Genomic DNA, 22,685 nt, shown 5'->3' on the forward strand with positions numbered 1-22,685 from the left:
CTATTCCTTTTTAAACATATTTATTTATTTAGTTTATGTTGAATTCCCTGTCTAAGGTTACTTTTCATTTTATTTGTTATTCTTCTGATGTTTTTTTTATTTGTTTGAAATAATTCCATCGAATCTAATAATCGAATGATTTTAAGTGTTTATGTTTAAACGCAGTTCTCGTGGCGCCCGCTGGAGCGCCATCCTCCTCCTCCTCCACCCACCTCCTCCTCCTCCTCCACCTCCTCCTCTCTGTGGAGTCCAAAACGGAGATTTGGAGCGGGGAGGCGTGGAGGAGGTGGAGGAGGAGGAGGGGGTGTGTGCTACTGATTGTATGAGAGGAGGGGGGGCAGAGAAGGAGTGAGAGAGAGAGAGAGAAAGAGAGAGAGAGAGAGAGAAAGAGAGAGAGAGAGAGAAATAGAGAGAGAGAGAGAGAGAGAGAGAGAAAGAGAGAGAAATAGAGAGAGAGAGAGAGAGAAAGAGAGAGAGAGAGAAACCAAGAGAGAGAGAGAGAAATAGAGAGAGAGAGAGAGAGAACCAAGAGAGAGAGAGGGTGAGAGGAAATCATTCCTGTTTAAATGGGAATCTAAAGCGCAGAGAGGAAAAAGGGACAGAGAGAGAAACCAAGAGAGAGAGAGAGAGAGAGAGAGAGAGAGAGACAATAAAAAGTGGAGACAGATTTATTTTACGCACGGGAACAACAAGGAAACGAGGAGAGGAAAGGAAAAGAAGAGGAGAGAGGAAGAGAGGGAGAGAGGGAGAGAGGCATTGGCTTTTATTTCCTCTCAATGTGTCTCCTTTCACTCCCATGACTCAAAGAGGATTCCTGTTCGCTTCACCCGGTCGGGAGGGATTGATGGTGTCTTTTCGGGGAAGCAGATGCGGCTGAACCATGGCAGCCCTGTGGATCATAACTTTGGCCATCACTCTGAACAGAGGTAAGAGATGCTTAAACACACCCAGCCTGGGAAAGTTTAGAGCTCAATACCCTGACTGTCTCCCCCTCCAGCCTGCTGTGTGCGGCTGTGCGCTCTGGTGTGGTGTCTCTGGTGTGGTGTCTCTTTCTGTCTGTGCGTCTGGCGTGTCTGGCACCGTGCGTGTGTTGTGTGTGCTGGCAGGACATCATCAGTCCAAAAGCAAAAAAAGGGGTCGTGGGGTGTTCAGGGTCCTTGCTCTGCTGGGGGAACAATAAAAAAAAGAAAATTTAAGAGTTCAGACACACACACAGGAGACGCGTCGCGTTGATTTTGTCTTCATTTGCGCGTTTTGTGAGAGAGATGTGCGGCATCTGCGCACGACGTCGCTTTGACGTGACCTTTGAAACGCATGAATAGAGAGATTTGGATGACACAAACAAACGCAGTGTGGGTCAAAGGAGGATGTGTTACAAGCACACACACACACACACACACACACACACACACACACACACACACACACACACACACACACACACACACACACACACTGCGCATAGCCTGCCAGCCGGGGGATGATTGATGAGGCGAGGATCCAATGCACAGTCTGGTCACCCGGCTTTAACATGAGTCACACTGGATCAATTTCCAACACACACACACACACACACACACACACACACACACACACACACAAAATGGCACGCACGCTCCAGGCACGTGCATTCCTGTAATCTCACTGTGTGAGAGAGCAATAGTGTAAGGGTAAAGACCAGCGCAAGTGTCCCTCGAGAGAGAAAGTTGGTGTGTGTGTGTGTGTGTGTGTGTGTGTGTGTGTGAGAGAGAGAGAGAGAGGGAGACATAGTAGAGACCAGGGCATCCTTCTTAGTATGCAGGTAGAGTCTGGCGTGCTCGTGCCCGTGCGCGCGGCCCCGCTGCAAACGTGCAGGTGCCAAGAAAAATTCATATTTTAGCGTAAAGACGGAGACATATTCACTGGACTGGAGGAGAGCCCCATTACTAATATTAATGCCCCTATTTATCGATCACCTTGATAGATTGCCCTTTCACTCTCTCTATGTCTCTCTCTCTCTCTCTCTCTCTCTCTCTACACACACACACACACACACACACACACACACACACTCAAGCCTCAGTGGGAGAGAGGATGAGTGTGCGTTTGTGTTTGAGGGCAGTCAGGGCTCCAAAGACAGAGATGATTAATTGAGGTGGCCTGATGTGAACAGTTCAACTGTGTGTGTGTGTGTGTGTGTGTGTGTGTGTGTGTGTGTGTGTGTGTGTGTGTGTGTGTGTGTGTGTGCCTGCCTGCTTTAGCACCTGGGTCCCCGGTGCCGCAGGCCGCTGGTGTGATAAACCGCAGACGGTGATCTGCCCAGACAGACAGTCAGAGGAGCTCCCAGGCTGGAGCAGATCTGACCACCTGAGTAGAACAGAATAGAATATTAGTAATGCTTTATTCAAAAAGGTCGAATAGAGCGATACACAAGGTGAAAAAAAAAGATCTGCTCAAAGTCTGCTGAGCATCTTGGATTGAAGAATGGATGCTTTTTCCTTTTGAGGAGAATAGAATATATTGTGTTAAAGTAGATTGTCTGTGATAATCTATCAATGTCTTATAGAGCTCAGATTAATTAGGGCCAAAGCTGCTGAGTATTGGTTGTAGCCGGATGAAAGAGTCGAGCAGAGAGAGCGAAGTAGATTAGCAAAGTTTGATTATTAATCAAACAGAGCAAGACCAAGCAGAGCAGAAAGAGAGAAAAGAACAAGGCAGGAGAGAACTGAACAAAAGGGAACAAAGCAGAACAGAAGAAACGCAGACCAGAACGGAGCAAACGAGGAGAACAGGAACAGAACAGTAAAGGAACATGAATGAACAAAGCACAACGGATCAGAACAGAAGAGAACAGGGCAGAAACCCCCCCAAAAAAAACCAGAGACGGAGACGAACACAACGAAAAAACACAAGAGGAGAGAGCGTGAACGCGACACAGAACAAATACAGAGGAGATCAGAAACAGAGAGCGGAGCAGAGCAGCAGATCAGTGTCTCCAGCTGAGCCGGTGTAAGCCTGTGAATGTGATCACAGTGAATCCGTCCCCTCTACATGCAGCAGCTGCAGCCTAATGTGTGTTTAGCCCTTTTTTGGAGTCTTCCAGGTGTCTTCTGTCTGAGCTGCAGACTACATTTACTGCTCGGTCCGGTGGTGTGCCACGGCTTCCCAAAGCAGGCCGACTAACATCTCTGCGCGGTTGACCGAGTGTCTGCAGGCCTCTGTAATTACTTTGCCCTGTGTGTGTGTGTGTGTGTGTGTGTGTGTGTGTGTGTGTGTGGTCCGATGCGGCGTGTTGCCCGCTGTGATCCGACAGTGTGCTTGCCAGCGCCGCTCTGGCCACAGGCGAGGGGAGCCCGTTTTCTCAGAGTCGATTCTTGAACAGCACTTTTGCTTGAGCTGAACATTTTTCGCGGCCTGATCATGCAAGCGAAGCAAGCAAAGCAATTCCTGCACTGCAAGCACCTGTCCCATCTCTTTCACACACACACACACACACACACACACACACACTTTTTCTCCCTTTTCTCTCTCTCTCTCTCCCCTCGTCTCCCCCTCCCTCTCTTCTCTCTCCCGTCACAAGAATGGAGCAGAGGCGCAGATGTAAAGAGACAGCCCAAAAGACAGAGAGATGGAGGCAGAAAGAGACGAAGAAAGGAAGAGACAGCGGGGTTCAGTCCTAATCTGTTGACAAGAGGGGATGTTTGAGGATAAACAGAGGCAAGGCAGGAGCGCTCTGGGAGCAGGGAGAGAGAGAAAGAGAGAGAGGGAGAGAGAGGGAGAAAGAGGAGGCCCTATTGGCTCGACTCTCTTCTTCTACAGCGACCCAGCTGGACCATCAATGTTTGATGGTTTACACCAGACTTGGCTCTTGGGGCCCTCGTCTTAGAAATGCAAAGTCAAAGGCAACTGGACTTGCTTTTAAATTCTTGAAAACATTTCAGCTCTCATCTTCAAGTTGCCTTTGACTTTGCACTTTTAGAAAAATACCAGTCCATGACCTGGATGACCGAGAGACTCTGCACAACATAAAATGGTTTATTCCACCGGTACAGCGACAGATTGTCTTTGATCGTTAGTTTACAGATCCCCACTGTTACGCCCTCAAACTGTTGTGTAATTCCCTTTTGAATAGTCTCACAACAAAAATATTCTCTGATGGGCGTTTGTGGGTTAAGTCAGAACTGGTTTTGACGTTTACAGCATGTATAGATTGGGAAACATGCACTAGCATGTTTTTTATTTCCGTGAAATGACCCACTGCTTTACTAAATTTATATATTATTGGACACATGAATACATATTGAAAGATAAAAGTGGTTTCCAGCTAGTGATTCTTCAGGGGAACCCACTGTTGCATGGGCGGGATAATCTGGGTTTTTTTCAGCCCTGGGGCAAACATTTGGCCCCTGTTGACACCTGCTCCCACCACCAACACTTCTCTGTGTATTATGTATGCAGCCTGGGGCTTTCAAGAACACAAATTAAACAGTTATGAGCCATAGGAGCATGATGTTCCTTTCTTAAAAGGGGCCGTTCTGTAAGGTCACGTTCAGATCAGCAGTAGCCTTGCATCGTCCCTCGTTGCCTCAACTTTTGCTGCAACAAAATGCAAAATGCATCATCCAGTCACGTAAATGCAAGCGCACGGTCCATGGAGATTATTTTGAAAGATGAACGTCGTGGGTCTACTGCTTTCCTCAAGATCGTATTGACAAAAGATATAATGATTGACACAGTGTTGACTCTCCAGAGCAGTCAAATCATTCCTCATAATATTCTACACTGCAGCATTTGGGCGTCTTCTAGCGCATGGATAAGTCCTTTAATAGCATTAACTTGAACGTATTTCATTGCCTCCCTGGTGCCTTTAACCTCCTGGCCTTTTCTTTGTTGGCTGCCTGGATCAGAAAACATTTGATTCAACAAGCCACTCAGATTTGGCTCCCCTTCCTATGTCACATGCAGGCTCATTACAATAAACAGCCCTCAGTCTGAGTATCTTTAGCCACGGCTTGAGAGCTGCCTTTGCTAAAGGTGCACCATATTTTTCTCACCATCCAATCAGAGTAGACTTTTTCGGAAGAGGGGGCTTAAAGAGACAGGCGCTTAAACGGAGCGTTTCAGAAGGAAAGTGGATACTGGTTTAATCAGACGGACATTATTAGAAAAACGATGTGTTTTTTGAACAATAAAACATCTAAACATGTTCTAGTCGAAAACCAAAATACAAGTATGAACAAAAAGAGCATGATGTGTCCCCCTTAATGCAAAGCTGTTTCTGGACTGAACGTAAAGACAAACGAAAATAAATCAGGACCTGATCCAATCATGTGGTCATTGTGGATTTTCAAAAGCTAATTTGCAGTTCACATAGTGAACTTTGGGCTCCTGCGTTGAAATGCATTAAAAAACATTTTGTAGACCAGATGTGATGGAATTATATGGGCAACAGATCGAGCAAAGAGGAAGAGAAATATTAATCGAGGCCTCAAAATGTTCTTTTTTGTACTCTCATGTTGTTCAATATACAAAGCAACTGGACACGCTCTTCTTCCTGGTGGATTTTTATCATCTGAAGCACCACTGATGAGCATTTCTTGCATGAGCGGCTTCGGGATCAAACCTCCAACCTTGGCCATTAGTGCCATACTGTACTGAGCGGTGCCATAAAAGCAAATATAAAAGGTTGACTGACTCTGTTGCTCTAATTGGGTGTAGAGAAAAAAAATCCACTTCAATAAAAAAAAATGCTGTACTCTCAAATGAAGATAATTAAAAATGGCATGACAAGCCTTGTTTAAGAGCAGAGCGGAGGTTCAAACAACACGACGGCGGCGGCAGAGTTAAGTGTGTGTGTGTGTGTGTGTGTGTGTGTGTGTGTGGGGGGGCCTCATCCCAAACCCCTCCAGTACCTGACAGATCTGATATCCTTATGGAGAGGGAAGCGTAATCGGACCTGACAAGGAACAGCAATTAAAAGAAATAAATAAAATAACCGCCACTTAATTCAACCACGATGCCCCGATAATCTAGTAATCAGTGACATCAGAAAATCCCCCCACCACCCCCTTACCTCCTCTGCATGGGCTGATGTGTGTGTGTGTGTGTGTGTGTGTGTGTGTGTGGGGGGGGGTGAAAAGACCGTGGAGTACGCAGATCCTAACAGAGAGCGTCGGCTGGTATTAGGACTGACACCCATCAATCTGGCTGATATGTCAGACTGAATGAGGGAGGAGGAGTAGTGGACCGGGAGGGAGAGGAGGAGGAGAAGACATGCAGGGAACTAGAATAGAAAGAAAGTAAAGGAATAGAGGGTGAGGGCAGGAGAGAAATTCAGATGGGAGGAAGGAAGGTGGAGGAGTGAAAGAAGAAGGGAGATGGAGGAACTAACTGGCCAAAATGAATAAAGGAGGAGTGGTTGGGGAGCAAGGGAGCAGAACAAATAGGAGAGAGGATGAGGGAGAGCATAAGAAAAGAGGAAAAGGGCAGGAGGGGAATTCAGGTGAAAGGAGGAGGTGAGAGGAAGAGTAGAGATGAGACAGAGGGAGGATGAAAGAAGGAGGGAAATATAGAGGAATGGGAGCAAACGGGAGTGAAGGAGGAGGAGGAGGAGGAGGAGAGCCAGGCTGAAGAATGGGGGAGGCAAAGGAGTGAAAAAGAGGCAGCAGAGCAGGGGAGGTCATGGGGAGTGGAGACGGAGGGAGTAAACATTAATGGAATGAGGGCAGAAGGAGCAGTAGGTGAAAAAACAAAGTGAAGGTGGGTGATGGAAGAGGAGAGGAGAAGAGGAAGCAGGGAGGAGAGGAATTTGGGGGGAAAGAAGAGTGTGAGTAAAGGAGGACAAAGAGGAGATGGATGGTCAGAGAGGAGGTGTGGAATCGAAGGGAGGAAAGACTGGAGGAGAGGGGGAAAATGGAGCATGAATGGAGGAGAAAGGAGATAAGAAGACAGCATGAAAGGGGGGAGAAAGAAATGTGGGTAGCGGAGGAGTGAAGGAGGAAGATGAGTAACAAGGAGCGAGATTAAAGGAAGAGGAGAGTCGGGTAGGGGGAGATTAATGTGGCGAGAGTTGGAGCAGAGGAGCAGGAAAATAGGAGGAGAGAAGAAAAGAGGGTGATAAAAAACAGGAGAAATTTGGAGGAAGAAGAAGAAAGCGTTGAGAGTTGAGGAGGAGTTGAAATGGAGGAAGGAACTCTAATGGACGGAGTGATGCAGTAGTGGGAGTGTGGGAGGAGGAGGTGTGGGAGCTAACAGGAGTGAAGGAGGACAAAGAGGAGATGGAAGGTCAGAGGAGGTGTGGAATCAGAGGGAGGAAACACTGGAGGAGAGGGGGAAAATGGAGCATGAATGGAGGAGAAGGGAGATAAGAAGACAGAATGAAAGGGGGGAGGAGAAATGTGGGTAGCGGAGGAGGAAAGAAAGATGAGTAAAAAAGAAGATTAGAGGAAGAGTTGGGTTTGGGGGGAGAGGAAGAGCAGGAATATAGGAGGAGAGAAGAAGGTGATAAAAAACAGGAGAAATTTGGAGGAGGAAGAAGAAGAAAGCGTTGAGAGTTGAGGAGGAGTTGAAATGGAGGAAGGAACTCTAATGGACGGAGTGATGCAGTAGTGGGAGTGTGGGAGGAGGAGGTGTGGGAGCTAACAGGAGTGAAGGAGGAGGAGAGCCGGGTTGGGGAGCAGAGATTTATGTGTGGAGAAGGCTGCAGCGAGGGAGCAGAGGGAACCAGCCAGGCCTATTATAGACGGGGTTCTCCTGGGAGACCAGGGCCCCGGAGTTCTCCAGGCATCTCCAGCATATTTCACCGGCGTTTCCAAGCGGCACGCTGCAATGCACAAAGCTCCGCCCCCGACTGAGTCCGCCACTCTCCAAGGAAAAATAAAGTGGGTCTCCTTCCTCTGCATGAGCATTCAATAAAAGTGATAAAAGGCTGGAGGGAGGGCCCTTCTTAGCTTTTTTTTTTTTTTTTTTTGGAAGGGAGAGTGAGAAACCAAACTGGCCACCCTCTCCAAGGAGAAGCTTTCAAAGTAATGCAGACATCAAGCATAAAAGCACCAAAAGCATAAAAAGTGCCTCCCCCCCCTTTATATGAGGGAGAGTGTCAACAAAAAGGGCTGCGAGATCAAATGAGCTGAGTGTGGAGGTAGAGTTTGTGTTTCTGCCTCTCTCCCTCTCTCTCTGTTTCTTTGTCTGCCTGTGTTTCCTCTCACTTGCTGTCTGAGAGGCTCGTGTGTGTGTGTGTGTGTGTGTGTGTGTGTGTGTGTGTGTGTGTGTGTGTGTGTGTGTGTGTGTGTGTGTGTGTGTGTGTGTGTGTGTGTGTGTGTGTGTGTGGAGGTGAGAGAGAACAATTGAATGAGCCTCCCACATAAAATCCATTCACAGACTTGAGGATTAAGAATGAGAAATTGTCCGGGTGCAGTGGATTAAATCAATCTGATCCATTACAAGATCGCTATCACAAGGTTTCCCCCTCTGCCCTGGATTATGCATGCTGCTCGATATCTAAATGTGTAAGTGTGTGTGTGTGTGTTTGTGTGTGTGTTTGTGTGTGGTTGTAATGCAACAACTCATGTTATCAATGAAACAAAATCAGTTAAAGTCTGGCTTTGGGACCTTACCTCATTTCCTGTCCATCACTCTGTAAACTATGAGAAAGATAAAAATACGCCCAAAAATATCGAAATAGTAAAAAAAGTTGGTATCAAATGTCTGTTTATATTGGTAATACTATTGACTTATTCTTACTTATTCTTACTTATCACATAGTTGCTGATTTAAATCGAAATTGTAGACATTGTGATTTTTTCTTTTGTTCAATGAAAATTGGTTCTAATAGGAATCATTTAGGCACTGACATAAAGAAACACTTTAAATTATACCTGGCTTTGTGTGTATACATTCATCATTATCAAGTAAACACACCTCTTAGTGGTTTCAGTTTTGAAAATACTTTATTTTATTAAAAGTGATTCATTTTGGCAAACTAAGTAAGCAATTACAACTAGAATACACTCAATATAAAAACAAATGAGAAGATGAGATGCGTCGGTTGCAGTACCAATGCCAAAAGTGGTTCCCTGGGAAGATATATGATGATGCCAAAAATCTGAATTGACCCTTCGCTAAGTCCCGCCTCTCAGACTCAGACCGGCCAATCATAGTGTAGCATTGACCCACTCTGAACTGGGTCAGACAACTAGCCGGCTCTGCTCCATAGACTCTTATGCAATTATTATTTTTTTCCCTAATTTTCTGGCTGGTTTTGTGGATTTGGATCTAGTCATGCTAAACATTTTGTAATAGTGATACTTGTTCCCTGATGGTGTTGGAGATGTACGTTACATTTCTACATTTCAGCCGAGTGTTGACGCATAATGAACTAGTGTTAGTACTTTTATGCTACGCTAGCTACTGAAGGAATACTGACAATATTCACATGCTGTTTTTGCTTTTTAATAGATCATGACAGTGAAAAAACCTAGCAGTTTTGCAAGAACAGTGTTCATTTCATAGTCTTCTGTCTCGATCATCAGCTGACGTGGTGGTTCACTTTTACCATGTAATCTGTAGGCTTCTAAATGTATCTTTTTAACCTGCTTTAGCTGCTGTATCAGTTTATTTTTATACCTTCTGTCTGCTTCTTTCTGAAAATGCTCGATAGTATTTCTTCAGAGAGTGCAGTTAGTGACTGTGTGGGCTCCATTGTAGCTCTGACAGCTTGGCGGAGTAGCAGCCGGGTTGTGGGGATAAGCAAAGAGTCGAGTGTAATAGTTTCCTGGAATCTGACGTGGTCTGTTTGTGCTGTATGAGTCACAACCACAACAATAGGATACAGATTTTTTACTTTCTGCCTTAAGTCATCATTATGTGAGGTCATCAGTCATCACCCTCTTAGCTACTCGATTTGCAGGCTGTGTTATGCTTACTGTTGCACGTAGCTGGCTAGCATGAGTAAGACACAAGAACTAGACTTTCTTAAGGGGAAGGAGAGAAGAAAACATAATATCCAAACATGAAAAAAAATGTATTTCAGTTGGCTGGTCCACAAATGCTATGATAAAACAATCGTGGAGCACTGTCATTCCACTTATTGTATGATATTACTGCATATACGTTGCCATATCATAATATTTAAGTCATTCCTTTCATCCTCGTCTAACAAAGGCAGATACTAATTCTATTAAGACAACATATCTTACTCAAACTAATCTTCAGTTAAAGGAAAAGTTTGCAATATTTAATGTTTAATCCAATGTGTGACGATCATAATCCTATTTTTTATGCACCCTACAGACCCAGTATCCATAGGGTTCCACTTATAATTTAACATTTAGCCCCTTCCAATCTTTCCCACTGAGGCTTCCCCAAACTTATTTCCCTTATCAGAAACTGTACTTGTGTAACCAAATGATTTTATTGCGAGGGCACCACGATCACGTTTTTTTTTCTCTTTCGTTTTTGAAGTCTCAATGTCTCTCTCCACCTCCTTTTAGTTTTTTTCCTTTGGTGGATTTTAAATGATGATAAAAGAAGCAGAAGCGATTCAAAGATGTAGATGGACAACATGATTACAGATGATGAAAGCCGGTATCCATCACCACCCACTCTGTTTGTGTTTCCGTCCTCCTTCTGTCTGTCTATCTGCCTGTTCCTCCTCTCTCCCCTCTTATGTTTTAATGTAAGTCGATAACTATCAGGAACTGATAACACCCGGGGCTCCGCTCGGCTTGGCTCCGCTCGGCTTGGCTTGGCTCCGCTCGATGAGGCGAGGAGAGGAGGAGGCGGGAGCAGGCCTGGGTGAGGTGGGGGAGGTGGTGGGGGTGACACTATCTCCCCTCAGTGAAGCCTGATATGCTCGGGTGCAGGGGAGATAAGCGAGCAGCTCTCAGCGGTGGCGGTGGAGGGGGACAGTGACGTCACGCTGCTCGTCACTTGATCCCGTGGCGGTAAATGAAGTTATGGCGTCACAGGTGGAGATTATGTCACAGTGAGATTTGTCATTGTTCTGGAAAGGGGATTAGACCATGAGTGTGTTTTTCCACTGATTGTGACTCCACGTTTTTTGGCATAGTTGCACCTTGCAGTGTGTGTGCTCATGGTTGTTGGTTATAAGACTACTTCAATGCAGATATTTTGAATTTGAAAGCAAATGTGTGTTTGCGCAGCCTTGCTCCTAAAAAAATACGTCTCCATACAACGAAACTGCATCGTCTATTACGTTTTCAGGGAAAACGTTTTTATTTTATTTTATGTATGACAAATAAGCTTCTAATCATAGCCCATGGAAGTCCATACATGGATTAAAAGGTTGGAGTGGATGGGTCAAACAAACACAGGACTTGCACCCAGGAGACCGCTGTTCGTGTCCGATGTGAACCCAAAAGTAAACGTTGATGCCTGTAACTTAAATGAGATACCATGATGTGTAAACAGAAAAAAATATACATTTTTGGCTCAATTTATTGTCAGTCAAGTGTTTAAAACTGCAACCTTAATCGAGGAGAAAATATATTTCCCCTGAAACGTAATTGACAATGCGCTTTAGTTGTATTAAAACACAATTTTGTAGGAGAAAGGGTTGGTAAGAGAGGGAGAGAGAGAGAGAGAGAGAGAGAGAGAGAGAGAGAGATAGTGTTGTTATGGGAAGACAGTGTGTGTCTATTTTGTATCTTCTTCAAGAAAGGCACTGTGTAGCTTGTGTGTGTTTGTCTCTTCAGTGTGTGTGTGTGTGTGTGTGTGTCTTCAGTGTGTGTGTGTGTGTGTGTGTTGTGTGTTTGTGTGCAGCAGTGAGAGAGATTCTATGGAGGGGGGGTTCTCTCGCCTCAGCTAAGAGAGATATTGTAGGTGTGTGTGTGTGTGTGTGTGTGTGTGAGTGCTAATCCACAATGTACGGTGAGAGCCAAAGGAAAATAAAAGAGTAGGTCTGCTTGCTTGTGATTGAGGCAAAGCGAGAGAGCGAGAGAGAGAGAGAGAGAGAGAGGCGGGGAGGCGGGGAGAAAGAGGGGGAGGGCGAGCGAGATGGAGCGAGTGAAAGAGAGAGGAAGCGAGTTTGCAAAAGAGAGCGTGTTGGGGAGAGCGGGAGAAAAAGATAATTTCTTAGCTCTTCCTTTTAAATAAGTCTGTTTCTATAGCAACCATCCAACCAGCCGCTGGAGAGCAAGGGGAAAGTGGGGGTGCACCAGAGAGACAGAGGGAGAGAAGGAGAGAGAGAGAGAGAGAGAGAGAGAGAGAGTTACCATAGCAACGAAGGAAGAGGGAGAAAAAGGACTTGGAGAAACTTTAAAAAAAAACATATAGGGAGAAAATGTAAAAGGCTAGATAAGCAAAGAAAGAGTGGATTTACAACCCCGCGACGAAGGGTAGCTGTGTTAGGAGAGTTAATTAAAAGATTGAATTACTCATTACTCATTGAAAAAAAGTGATTACATTACTAAGATAAATGATGTTTTGCACGTCCAGGGTTCAGGTTGAAAAGATCGTGGTTTACTTTCTGCATTAATAATGTGTGGTGACTGTCAGCTGCATACAACTGTCCAGGTTGTGCAAAAGATGATGATGAAAAGAAGGCAGAAACAAATATGGTTCTTTGATAAAAAAATAAAATAATAATTACCAAAGGCTGAAAGAAGCAGCTACATTTTTCACATCGGAGAAGGATGTTGATTAAAGTTATTTTTGTTAATTGACTCGCATTTACTCGTAAAGATGTGTTGATCTCATTGACACTTGCCGGCATCTGTCTTTTGTGTCGCTAGTTTTCATTGTTGAAACTGGAGATGCCAAGGTGAAGAAATATTCCCACTGAACAAATTACAAGAAAAGATATTTGTGCATGGTGCTAAATATCTGGAGAGCGTTTTCATTGATCTTTCATCGTTTCATGCCTCGCCTGGCTCAGCAGCGGTATTTGTCAATTTTTGAGTGAGAATTTGTTGACACTTTTAGTTTATGATTTTAGCGTCCAGCTAAGTATTGACAACATGATATTTACATACAAGTATTGTACATTTGAAGGTTGTTTTATTTGATGAATGTTGCCATTAATACATAGCTACATTGTATTTATTTCTATAGAGAAAAGCAAAATGCCAATGAGCCATGTATGCCCGAACATTGTGTAACAACAATAACACAGACTACCGCCCTCTTCAACTTTGTCGTGATGTTTTTTTCCCCAAATGCAGCGAGGAATCATTCTGAAATTGCTACAGCTCTGATTTATGCACCTTACTGGCCTCCTCCTCATAAGAATGACAGCTTGGATTTATGCGAACGGTAGTATCTAAAGACATCCCCCATACCAAAAATATTACTAAGAAATAATTCAAACTGATAGCAATAACATGAACCTGTAGTATTTTAAATAATCCAGGAACACAATTGTATTCTTATTTTGAGGAGCATTATTAAAAGTAAACTTGATTGTTTACCAATTTGCAGGTTTTGGTTTTGAAGGCAAGGAGACAAACCTTATAGAATTGCTCCCATCCATCAGCAAACAGGCCAACCCTCACTATAATATCAAAGTAGTCGAGAATTAACAGGATTAGTTATTGTAATGTAATCATAATCCCTTACACTGTGCAGTGGTAGTAAAAAAAAAAAAAAAAAGTTAGCGCTGTAAATGTGCGATAAAGACAGAGCGAGCGGGGTAATATGGCTGTCCTCTATAGAGCCAGCAGAGAGAGAGAGAAGTGAGCTGCAGTGATAATACAGCTGCAGCCTGATTGTCCATTCTCAGCTCTTGACCACACCTGACCTCCATCACTGTGTGAAGAGGACGAGTGAGCAATGAGAAACACAGACGGGGAGACGACAGAGAGAGAGAGAGGGAGAGAGAGAGTGAGAAAGAGAGAGGATTGATTGGGAGTCCCTGAGTTCAGACAGCTCCGACCACAGAGGCCTCGATCTGTTTCCCCCGAAAGTACTGCAGCTACACGGTGATCCAAAATAAGAGTCGACACGGGGTCATGTGGGAGGAGAGTGACCAAACCCTTCAACCTACGCACAATGATGGCATACAAACGTTGTGCATGTTTAGCATGTGAAATCTATCAGACCTCATAGCCGAGTGACAAACCAACCAAGTCCTCTATGGAACATTGTACGGTGAAGATGAGTAGAGTCATAGAAGTCCTCTTAAGGGAAACGTGAACCCAACATGTCACATAGTAAAGTAACATTTGATGGCTGTAGCACCAACCAGACGTGACGTAAACAAAGAAGACAAAGTCAAGCTACAGTAGCCTGGATGGACAAAAGGAGTGAACGTAATAATATTGCTGGTTTACTGGACCATTGACGTGCATTAGTGCTGTAAATTAGTACAGACGTATGATGATTAGAGCTGTGTACTTGGAAGAATCTGGTGATATGATAGAACTCATGATACAGCAGTTACAATTCAATATATTGCACTATATTGCGATACTGTAGGCAAGGCGATATATATTGCAATTTCTGAATCTAATTTTAGGATTTAGGTCATTGTATAAGATAACTTTTTTTTTTATGTAAATAGTGGGATCTGCATATGCATTCATCACAGTTACTGTAACATCAAACTGTTTTGAGCCAGTTTGATGTTACAAAAACATTAAAGAAAAGAAAAAAACTGCTTAAAAGCTGAAAATCCTTTTGACAAACCGCATTCTGCAGGATTTACAAGGCTGCTGAAAAAAAGTAGATTTATTAAAAATGTAAATTACAATCAAAAGTAACACCTTGAACACGCACACAACACCATAGATTAGAAGAGTATCCAAAAACCTTTAAGCAAAAACTTCAATCTGAGCAGCAGTAGCCTCTGCACAAGCTGTTACTGTGTTAATCTTTACATGTAAACTATTTATTAAAAATTGATACAGTGTTGTGAGAACGGGTACTGTATCACAAAACATAAGATTGCTATTCTCAATATTTTCAATATTAATATTTACATCCCTGGTGTTGACAAGGCGACACAAATGAATCCATGGTGATGCTAGATTTAATGCCACAGGTGCATGTGGGACATAACACAAATCTGAATGATCTGTACTCGCTAAATGATTCTGAGATGTGACTGAAAGCTCTTAAGACTTTATGCTTTTGTGAGTTTATCATTACATCTTCTTCTGGCACTACAACAACATATTCAATACCATGCTTGAATAGTACGTTACATGTTCTACACACTAATAAAAAGCGTACATCACATTCTTATGTTACTCTGTGCATTCATGTTCGTCATGTTAAGTGAGAGCGGGAGGGTTAAAGGTCCTTCTCCCTCAGCAACTTCCTCGAGCATTTCTTCAGCTCTCTGTGCTTGAAGCACCTAAACTGGCCTCTGCGAATACAAAAGCAGCTCGATGTGCTCCTGAATCCTGAATAGTTTACTCACTCAATGACTTCCTCTAGTGCATATTTTGTTTTCTGGGCTGTAATGTAGGCTTTTGTGCAGCAGTTTTTTTATGAATCCCCATCATTTCTATTATGCACTGCGTTACAGAAGAAAAACTTTTCTTTAGCATCAGTCATACACATTATGCAAATCAAAATATATTTAACTAGTTTACATTTAGTAGATGTTGCAAGTGCATTAATGCCATCCATGTATAGAGCTTGTCATTGGACCAGTGTGTTTTCATTGTGTTCCTCATCATCTCACTTTGTTTCTACAAGTCGAAAAACTGTTAGAAACAAGTGACACTGACTCCCACTTCTTATACTTTTCATACATACTTTTTTGAAATAGTTTTTTTTACAAAGCACACCAGCAGCCTGAAAATGATTTTGTTTTAAATTATTAAAAAGGTAGTACGCTTTCATCAAACTTTTTTCCCCACATAAAATGCTCCCTCTGTAAAAGTTCCTCTGTAAGTTGCTTCCTCTGAGTGTGTCTGCGTGACTTTTCAGCCTCGATTGAATCTGACACTGCGCCTCTGCCTTCATGAGCCGCTGTGTTCTTAACAGCACAGAACATATCTTGTAGATTTGTCTTTTGAAACAGCTCACATAAAGCAAAGCCGTTATACACTAGACGGAGCAGGGTGAAATTAATGGGGTTTGGAACAAAAGGTTTTGAGAAAGATTTTCCTGACTATTCCCAGTGCAATTACTTAATCCCTTGTAATTAGTCTCCGTGTTTGAAAAGGAATATACATTCTCCGTCTCCCCGTCTTTTCCCTCTCGAGATGGAATATAAAATTGCAGACGAAAAAAAACTGCATGAATTTCTTTTGTGCAGCATGCTGCCTATAAACACCCAAACAGTCTGGCTTTGAACAGCAGTTATGCCATATATTAATGATTTGCATTTGTTATACTCAACTTCACAAGGATAATTATTTTCCAAGAGGAACGGCCATTATAATCAGTCATAAACATGGTCCGGCTTTTCTGCATAAATTAACCTTTTTGAATTTTGCTTCAGTGCACTCGGGGAAAAAAAGAAGTGTTTATCACTTTCTTCTTTTGCTTTTATGGACAATCATTGTGTGGTGAATTCACCGCAGCAGATAATGAGGAGCACATAGTCATTTCAAATCTGGCTGAGCCCACACAGGACAGCTGTCTATTTTAAGCTATAGCTGCTGGCCAGCGAACCATTAGCCTGTTTTACACCGATAGCAAATAGCCATTAGGCGTAACGGCAAGCCAGTTAGCCAACAGCCATCTGCCGCGCACTGCAATTATGCTGCCTTAAAGTGCTGTTGGAAATATAGTAATTATGAGTTGAGCATGCATTAATGATCCAACACAATGGTAAATACGTCTGGGAAAGGGGGATTTCTCAATGATACCTGCGGTAACAATCTGTGTTCTGAAGAGCACGCAAGCTACGCGAATACTGATGGAGTTTGTAAGATGTGCATTATTGTGGAAAATCAAACAAAAAGCAACACTACTTATGAGCTCACTTTTAATCGTATGGTCCAAAAGCATTTTAAATGCTCCACGAAGTTACATTTGCATCTGAGCTCGGCTGTAGCGGCTCTTGATGAGCTTTGAAAAAGCAGCAGACGCCAACTGGAGTAGGTTACCCATTAGCTGCTCGCTCTCTGAGCCGTTTCCCATGATGTGCTCTGTTCTGTTCACTGACAGTGGGCTCATTGAGACCACGCTGCCACTGCTAGCTCTCAGTGTAAATCCGCAGGCTGCTGAGTTTGGTGACTCTTTTCCTGGCAATGACAGTCACCGTAGTCAGCAGCACATTCGGGTCAACCAACTTGACTCATTTGGTCACATTCTGCCACAAGCCTTTTTGCTTTCACAATGCTCTGATTAAGTGGTACAATAGTTGCAAATCTGCTGGCGTGTTTGCTGAAGAGTAATTACCAGCGTCTGATAAGCGTTCTGGGGAAGTTTCCCAGCTACATGATTTCCACCGAGGCTTTATCGCAATTGAATGTGATTGTCTTTGCCGAAATTGGCTCAGCCGCGATCCTGGAAACTGGCCTTGTCTCACACACATGATAAGACAACAGATTGCCTTGTACGCCATCCAACCAAGAATAATGCTGCAAGCTGTAATAATTTACACCATCCGTCAGGGTTTTTCCACAACTACATGCCTTCTCCCTCACGGACATGAAACTACTGCTGGCTGGCAATGTCTGAGAATCCTACATGGCGTTGTGGAGGCGCTAATTGGCCACATAGAAGCCAGCTCAGGCTTCTCATTGCCACATCACACAACGTAAACACGGTGATGCAAATCAGGGCTGTAACACCGCACGGAGACGGGAGGTGGAGGGAGGGATGCTGGGAGATGGAGAACGAGGTTTCCCACTTTTCTTAATGCGCCTTTTGTGTTGATTTGTGTGCGTGTGTGCATGTGTGTGTGTGTGTGTGTGTGTGTGTGTGTGTGTGTGTGTGTGTGTGTGTGTGTGTGTGTGTGTGTGTGTGTGTGTGTGTGTCGGCCCTCGCCTCTCCTCTCCTCTCCTCTCTCTCAGGATCCCTCCGTTTGTGTTACCATGGGGACGGCATGCTTTCTATATCTCTCCCGCTTAACCCCCACCACCACCACCACCACCACCACCTCTCTTTCCTCCCTCTCTCCTTTACTCACTGGTTTCAGTGTTACCATGGCGACACATGTCTGTCTCCTCTCTGCCTCTGCTCACCTGTCTCACTGGGTCGGTCTTCTCTGTCCGTCGTCTGCCTGCCTGTCTGTCTGCCTGCCTGTCTGCCTGTCTGTGTCTGTCTGTCTGTCTGTCTGCCTGTCTGTCTGCTGCTGGGTGTTTGTGTGCCCTTGGCATGCCTTTCTTTGTTTACTCTTTGTTTGTTTGTTTCGTGTTTTATGTATCTGAATCATTGTCTGTCTGGCTGTTCTCCTGTGTCTGTCATCCCCGGTGTGTGTTTGCTCTCTGTCCCACTCTGTTTTTATTTTTTTGTCTCCGTTTCTCTCCGGCTGACTGCACGTTTGTCTGGCCACCAGGCTTTTCCCACCTCTAATCCCTCCTCTCCTCTCTCTGCTCTGCTGCTCTGCTCGGTTGTTCCCCCAACATCAACATCTCTCCCACCTTTTTTTTCTCCCCCACCTGACTCGATTGTTTGTTCCTACATCAAAACAGTATCCATTGAATGTCACTGGGAACACACAGAGGAAAAAAAAAAAAAAAAAAAAAGGGAGGGATTTAGGTAATTTTCGCAGACGGCAGCTGTTGCTATGGCGACACAACTTTTGGATTTGCAGCGGAGAGTGAGGGATGAATAGAGGGATAGAGAGAAAATGTGTGAGGATAGAAAGGAGAAGATATTGAGGGGGGGAGGTTCATGCTGTTAGATGCTTTCCCCAAAATACAGACATTTTATGAAGAAAGCATCACCTGAAGACAATCATTCAAAATCCCTTCAGTATCAAAAACCTATATGATATTTGTTCAGACAAGCAGGACCATCTTTCCTCGCTGTCAATGTCGTTCCTATGCTGTCAATCACTTTGCCAGTTTTTCCAAATCTTGCTTTTGTGATGAAACCTGTCTCTTTTGCGTGTAAAAAATAACACTTCATTAAGCTCTCTGTGGTACATTTTGTCTGCCTCTCCTGCAGTTTTAACCCCCCCCCAAAAACTGGATCCACATCTTAAGTGCATCAGTCAGTAAAATAAAGAGAATCCAAATAAAGCCAAACCAACCTATCATCCCCCATAAAGCACCATCTTCTTTGCTTCTGTGAAACATGTTGCAATGTGTTTGTCACTTCCCTCCAAATGGTGAAAATTTCATTTTGGATTGAGACCCCCACTTGTCTGCGTGCTAATGCATTTAGAAAAACCACTTTATTATAATACGCTTTTGAATATTCATAGTAGGCAGGCAGGGGGGTGATGGAGGAGACTGGAGCCGTTGGGTATTGATGTAGAGCTGTGGAATTAGCTGCTGAACTGCTATTGATTCAAGCTGTGAGGACTGGAATATGAAACATGAGGGGGGGAGGGAAAAGGGCAAAAGACCTTATCAATGAACTTGGAGAATGAAAGAGAGAGTGAAAGAGAACGAGGGTGCTCAGTGGAGGAAGAAATAAAAAAAAAAGAGAAAACCCAGATTATCAGTCAGCGGAGAATTGAATTAAAGGGAGACAGAAGGAGCGAGTGGTTGAAGAAAGAAAAAGGAGATTATCAAACGACACAGAGGGAGAATGAAAGAGACAAAGTACAACAAAAGTAAAGGAAAGAAAGAACGAGCTCAAAGATCGCATGAAAGGCAAAAGTAAAAAAACACCATGAAGGAACCAACGGAAACACAGAAAAATGAAAGAAAAGATCAAAAGAACTAAAGAGAGAACAGGGTGAGAGGGGTCGTGGCGCTTTAGCCCGGAGACGCCACGCTACAGTAAATCCCTCCGCCTCCGGACGCTGCAAATTGTTGATGGGAGGACTAAGTTGACAAATGTCAGAGTTTACATTTCATTATGGAAGGCGGGGGGGATGGAGAGGGAGAGGTGGAGAGAAGGGGGAGAGACAGAGAAGAACAGGGGGTGGCGGGGGGGGGCGGGGGGGAGGAAATGCCATGCATTCCATTAAGTGGCCAGAGAAGAGAAAAAAAAAACCACAGAGAGAGGGGAGGGGAGGGGAGGAAACGAGAAATGATAGAGCAATACAGGAAACGGAGGAGGAGAGGTAGAGGGCGACCTCCATACATAAAGACAGAGAGACATAGAAGGTGGGGGGGGTTATAAGCGAAGGAATGAAGTGCTCGATTCATCACCGCCTCAACTGTGGCGCTGACCTTTGAAAATGGAGTTAATGTTAGACAAGGCAGCACTTGACATTCTGACGGCCTCCATGTTTTGTCCATCTTTAGTCGCCAAGGCGGGGCCTCACATTACGCCCGCCCTTAGCTGATCTCAAAATTGCAGGGCTTCTCTATAGGGGGATACTGAGTTTACATAACAGTGTTTCACATTCTGATCTGTGAAGACAGCCTGTGTTTTTGTAAAATAAAATCCTTAAACCAACAATGAATTGAATCTGACGATTGCCGGTTAAGCCGAAGCCTTCCTGTGTGCTTTAGACCTCCACCGCTGTCCAAACCCAATTAAAAACACATCAGCGAGCATCACCATCCAACTATGTAACGTGTTCCTTTACTACCGTGAGTGTGGGTTATTTTGAATTGATCAAGCACACTGTCCTATTTCCCGCCGGAAACAACCACTAGAGCACAAATTGTGTATTGATCCGCAGCTGAAAATAGTCCCCAACAATTTCACTATTTACTTCTGTTTGAGTAACGTTTGTTAAAGTGTGCAGACCAGCTGTTTCAGGAAATAACTTATAATTTGACCCATTTCTGTAAGAATGAATAGACTTGAGGCTGAGTGTGACCGTCTTACGCATTGTTGGTCCTTCCGCGTAGTTTGTTGACACTAATGAACACAAATGTCAGGCATGCATCATAATTAATATGCCCATGTGACTGTAACACCTCTCTATAAAGCATAAGATCAGGATAGTGAACCTTGACTGTTAATCAAAACTTATCAAAAATTAACATTTATTTCAAGTTTTAAGTACCTGCTACATTAAATTCTTAAAATGATGTTTAAATCAGTCCTTGCCCCTTTTTTAAATATGCACAGTCCTATCAAGGCATATCTTTTTTTAAATAATTTTAAATACTTTTTGGATACTTTCAGGTAATTCATGTTTAATTTCACACATGAGTTGTACTGTTTTAAAATCTACCCAAAATGTCACACTGTAATCTATAAAAACATAGGAAACATAACAAGGTCAAACTACTTTCTTTTTGCATTGAAAATAAGGACAGGCCATTTTCTCCGGTCCCTGACCCTTCTGAGCTGAGAAAATTGCATAACTTTTGAGTATTATTAAATCTTTGGAAAATCAAGTACATAACTTCAGACATGCCTTAAAACAAGGCTTTAGATTCAGAAACTATTCAGGAGATCAAGGTTTTCTTTCACGTGGCTGGGTGGTGTAATGAAGCTAGAACACAGCGCAAAAGGGCCTGAAATTCAAACTAAATGTGTTAGCATCATCTTGAGGAGTGTACCCTAAAATCATGTTTGCGTTTCAATCAACCTACATCCTCAACATTAGACATAATAATGATCCAGAGTGGATTGCAACCAGGAAGGCTCAATCCAAACTTTTCTTCCCAATACTGACTCCGATACCTAAATACAGGGTAGTTGCAATGCTGAATACCAAACCGATATCAGTGCTCTTTTTCTTAAATGAAAGAAAAAGAAAAAGAAAATGCATGCAACTAATTCAAATATGAGCTAAAGAGAAATCATTAGACACAATAAATAGAAACATCTTTTGGTCATTTATAATGCTTGTTATCTGTATTTCTAAATGTGCTCAAGAATTCACATACAAAGCATAATTTCAATGACTAGTTTGATAAACTCAGCGTCAATCACGACCAGATTCTTTTCTCATTTGTTAGGGCAGGTTGTCCTCTGAATTTTTTTCAGCTATCAGAAATGGGCCTCAAGTTACAAAAAGATTGAGAACCCCTGGTCTAAAACATGTAACAGCAGATGCAGACCTTACAAACAGCACTGAGCTTCTGTGATAAACAAAGATAAGAGCTGATGCTGCATTCAGTGTCCTCTGTGTGTCCCGATGAGAAAGGCCTCCCTCGTTTTAATAACATGCTTCTACATCTTTTCAAACCACTTAGCCCCTCCGCGTTGCTAAAAGTTCCTCGTTAAAAAGATGTAAAGTCAGTCGTCAAAATCTGGGGCATTCTCCTCTCTGAAGCTTTCTCAAACAAGTGATGAAATGTCATCCAACCATGCACAGTTTCAAAACAACCTTCCACTAGGCCAGAAAATGTTGGAAAAATCTGTAGGAGAAAAGAAAAACAGTAAAGTCCTAGTACTCCCTACTCATTAAAACGCATTCATTGTCAAGCGCATGCAAGGGGTGGTGTGGTATCCGTGGTAGCTTTAGACACGTTTTCTTTTTAAAACCAAAACAGTTTTTGATACATTGGTAGATCGGTGGCATTTGGCTGATACCAAGTCCACTTAAAAGGTCAGAATCAGCGCTGATGAGTTCATCCCTCAGAGGACTGAACCTTGAGAGTAAATGAAGAGTTTAATTGCAAAAAAAGTATCCACTCAAAAGAAATGGCGCTCATTCTTATTACAAAAACACACCTTTGTTTGACAGAGTGACTCAATACAGTGGATCATGCATGAAACACTTAAAACTAGTTACTTTCTCCTAAATCAATGTACTTTGA

At 43.4% G+C, this 22,685-nt stretch overlaps 1 protein-coding gene across 1 annotated transcript in view; it reads left to right on the forward strand.

Moving 5' to 3' along the window:
• Positions 1–737: 737 nt before the first annotated feature.
• Positions 738–22,685, forward strand: part of kirrel1b (kirre like nephrin family adhesion molecule 1b) — a 73,971-nt gene continuing 52,023 nt past the window's right edge. The window contains 1 exon segment of the mRNA XM_054596856.1: positions 738–926. Coding sequence (XP_054452831.1) covers positions 881–926 — 46 coding nt within the window. The 5' untranslated portion in view covers positions 738–880.

The sequence above is a fragment of the Anoplopoma fimbria genome, chromosome 3, assembly GCF_027596085.1.
Source record: "Anoplopoma fimbria isolate UVic2021 breed Golden Eagle Sablefish chromosome 3, Afim_UVic_2022, whole genome shotgun sequence".
In the NCBI taxonomy this organism is placed as follows: Eukaryota; Metazoa; Chordata; class Actinopteri; order Perciformes; family Anoplopomatidae; genus Anoplopoma; species Anoplopoma fimbria.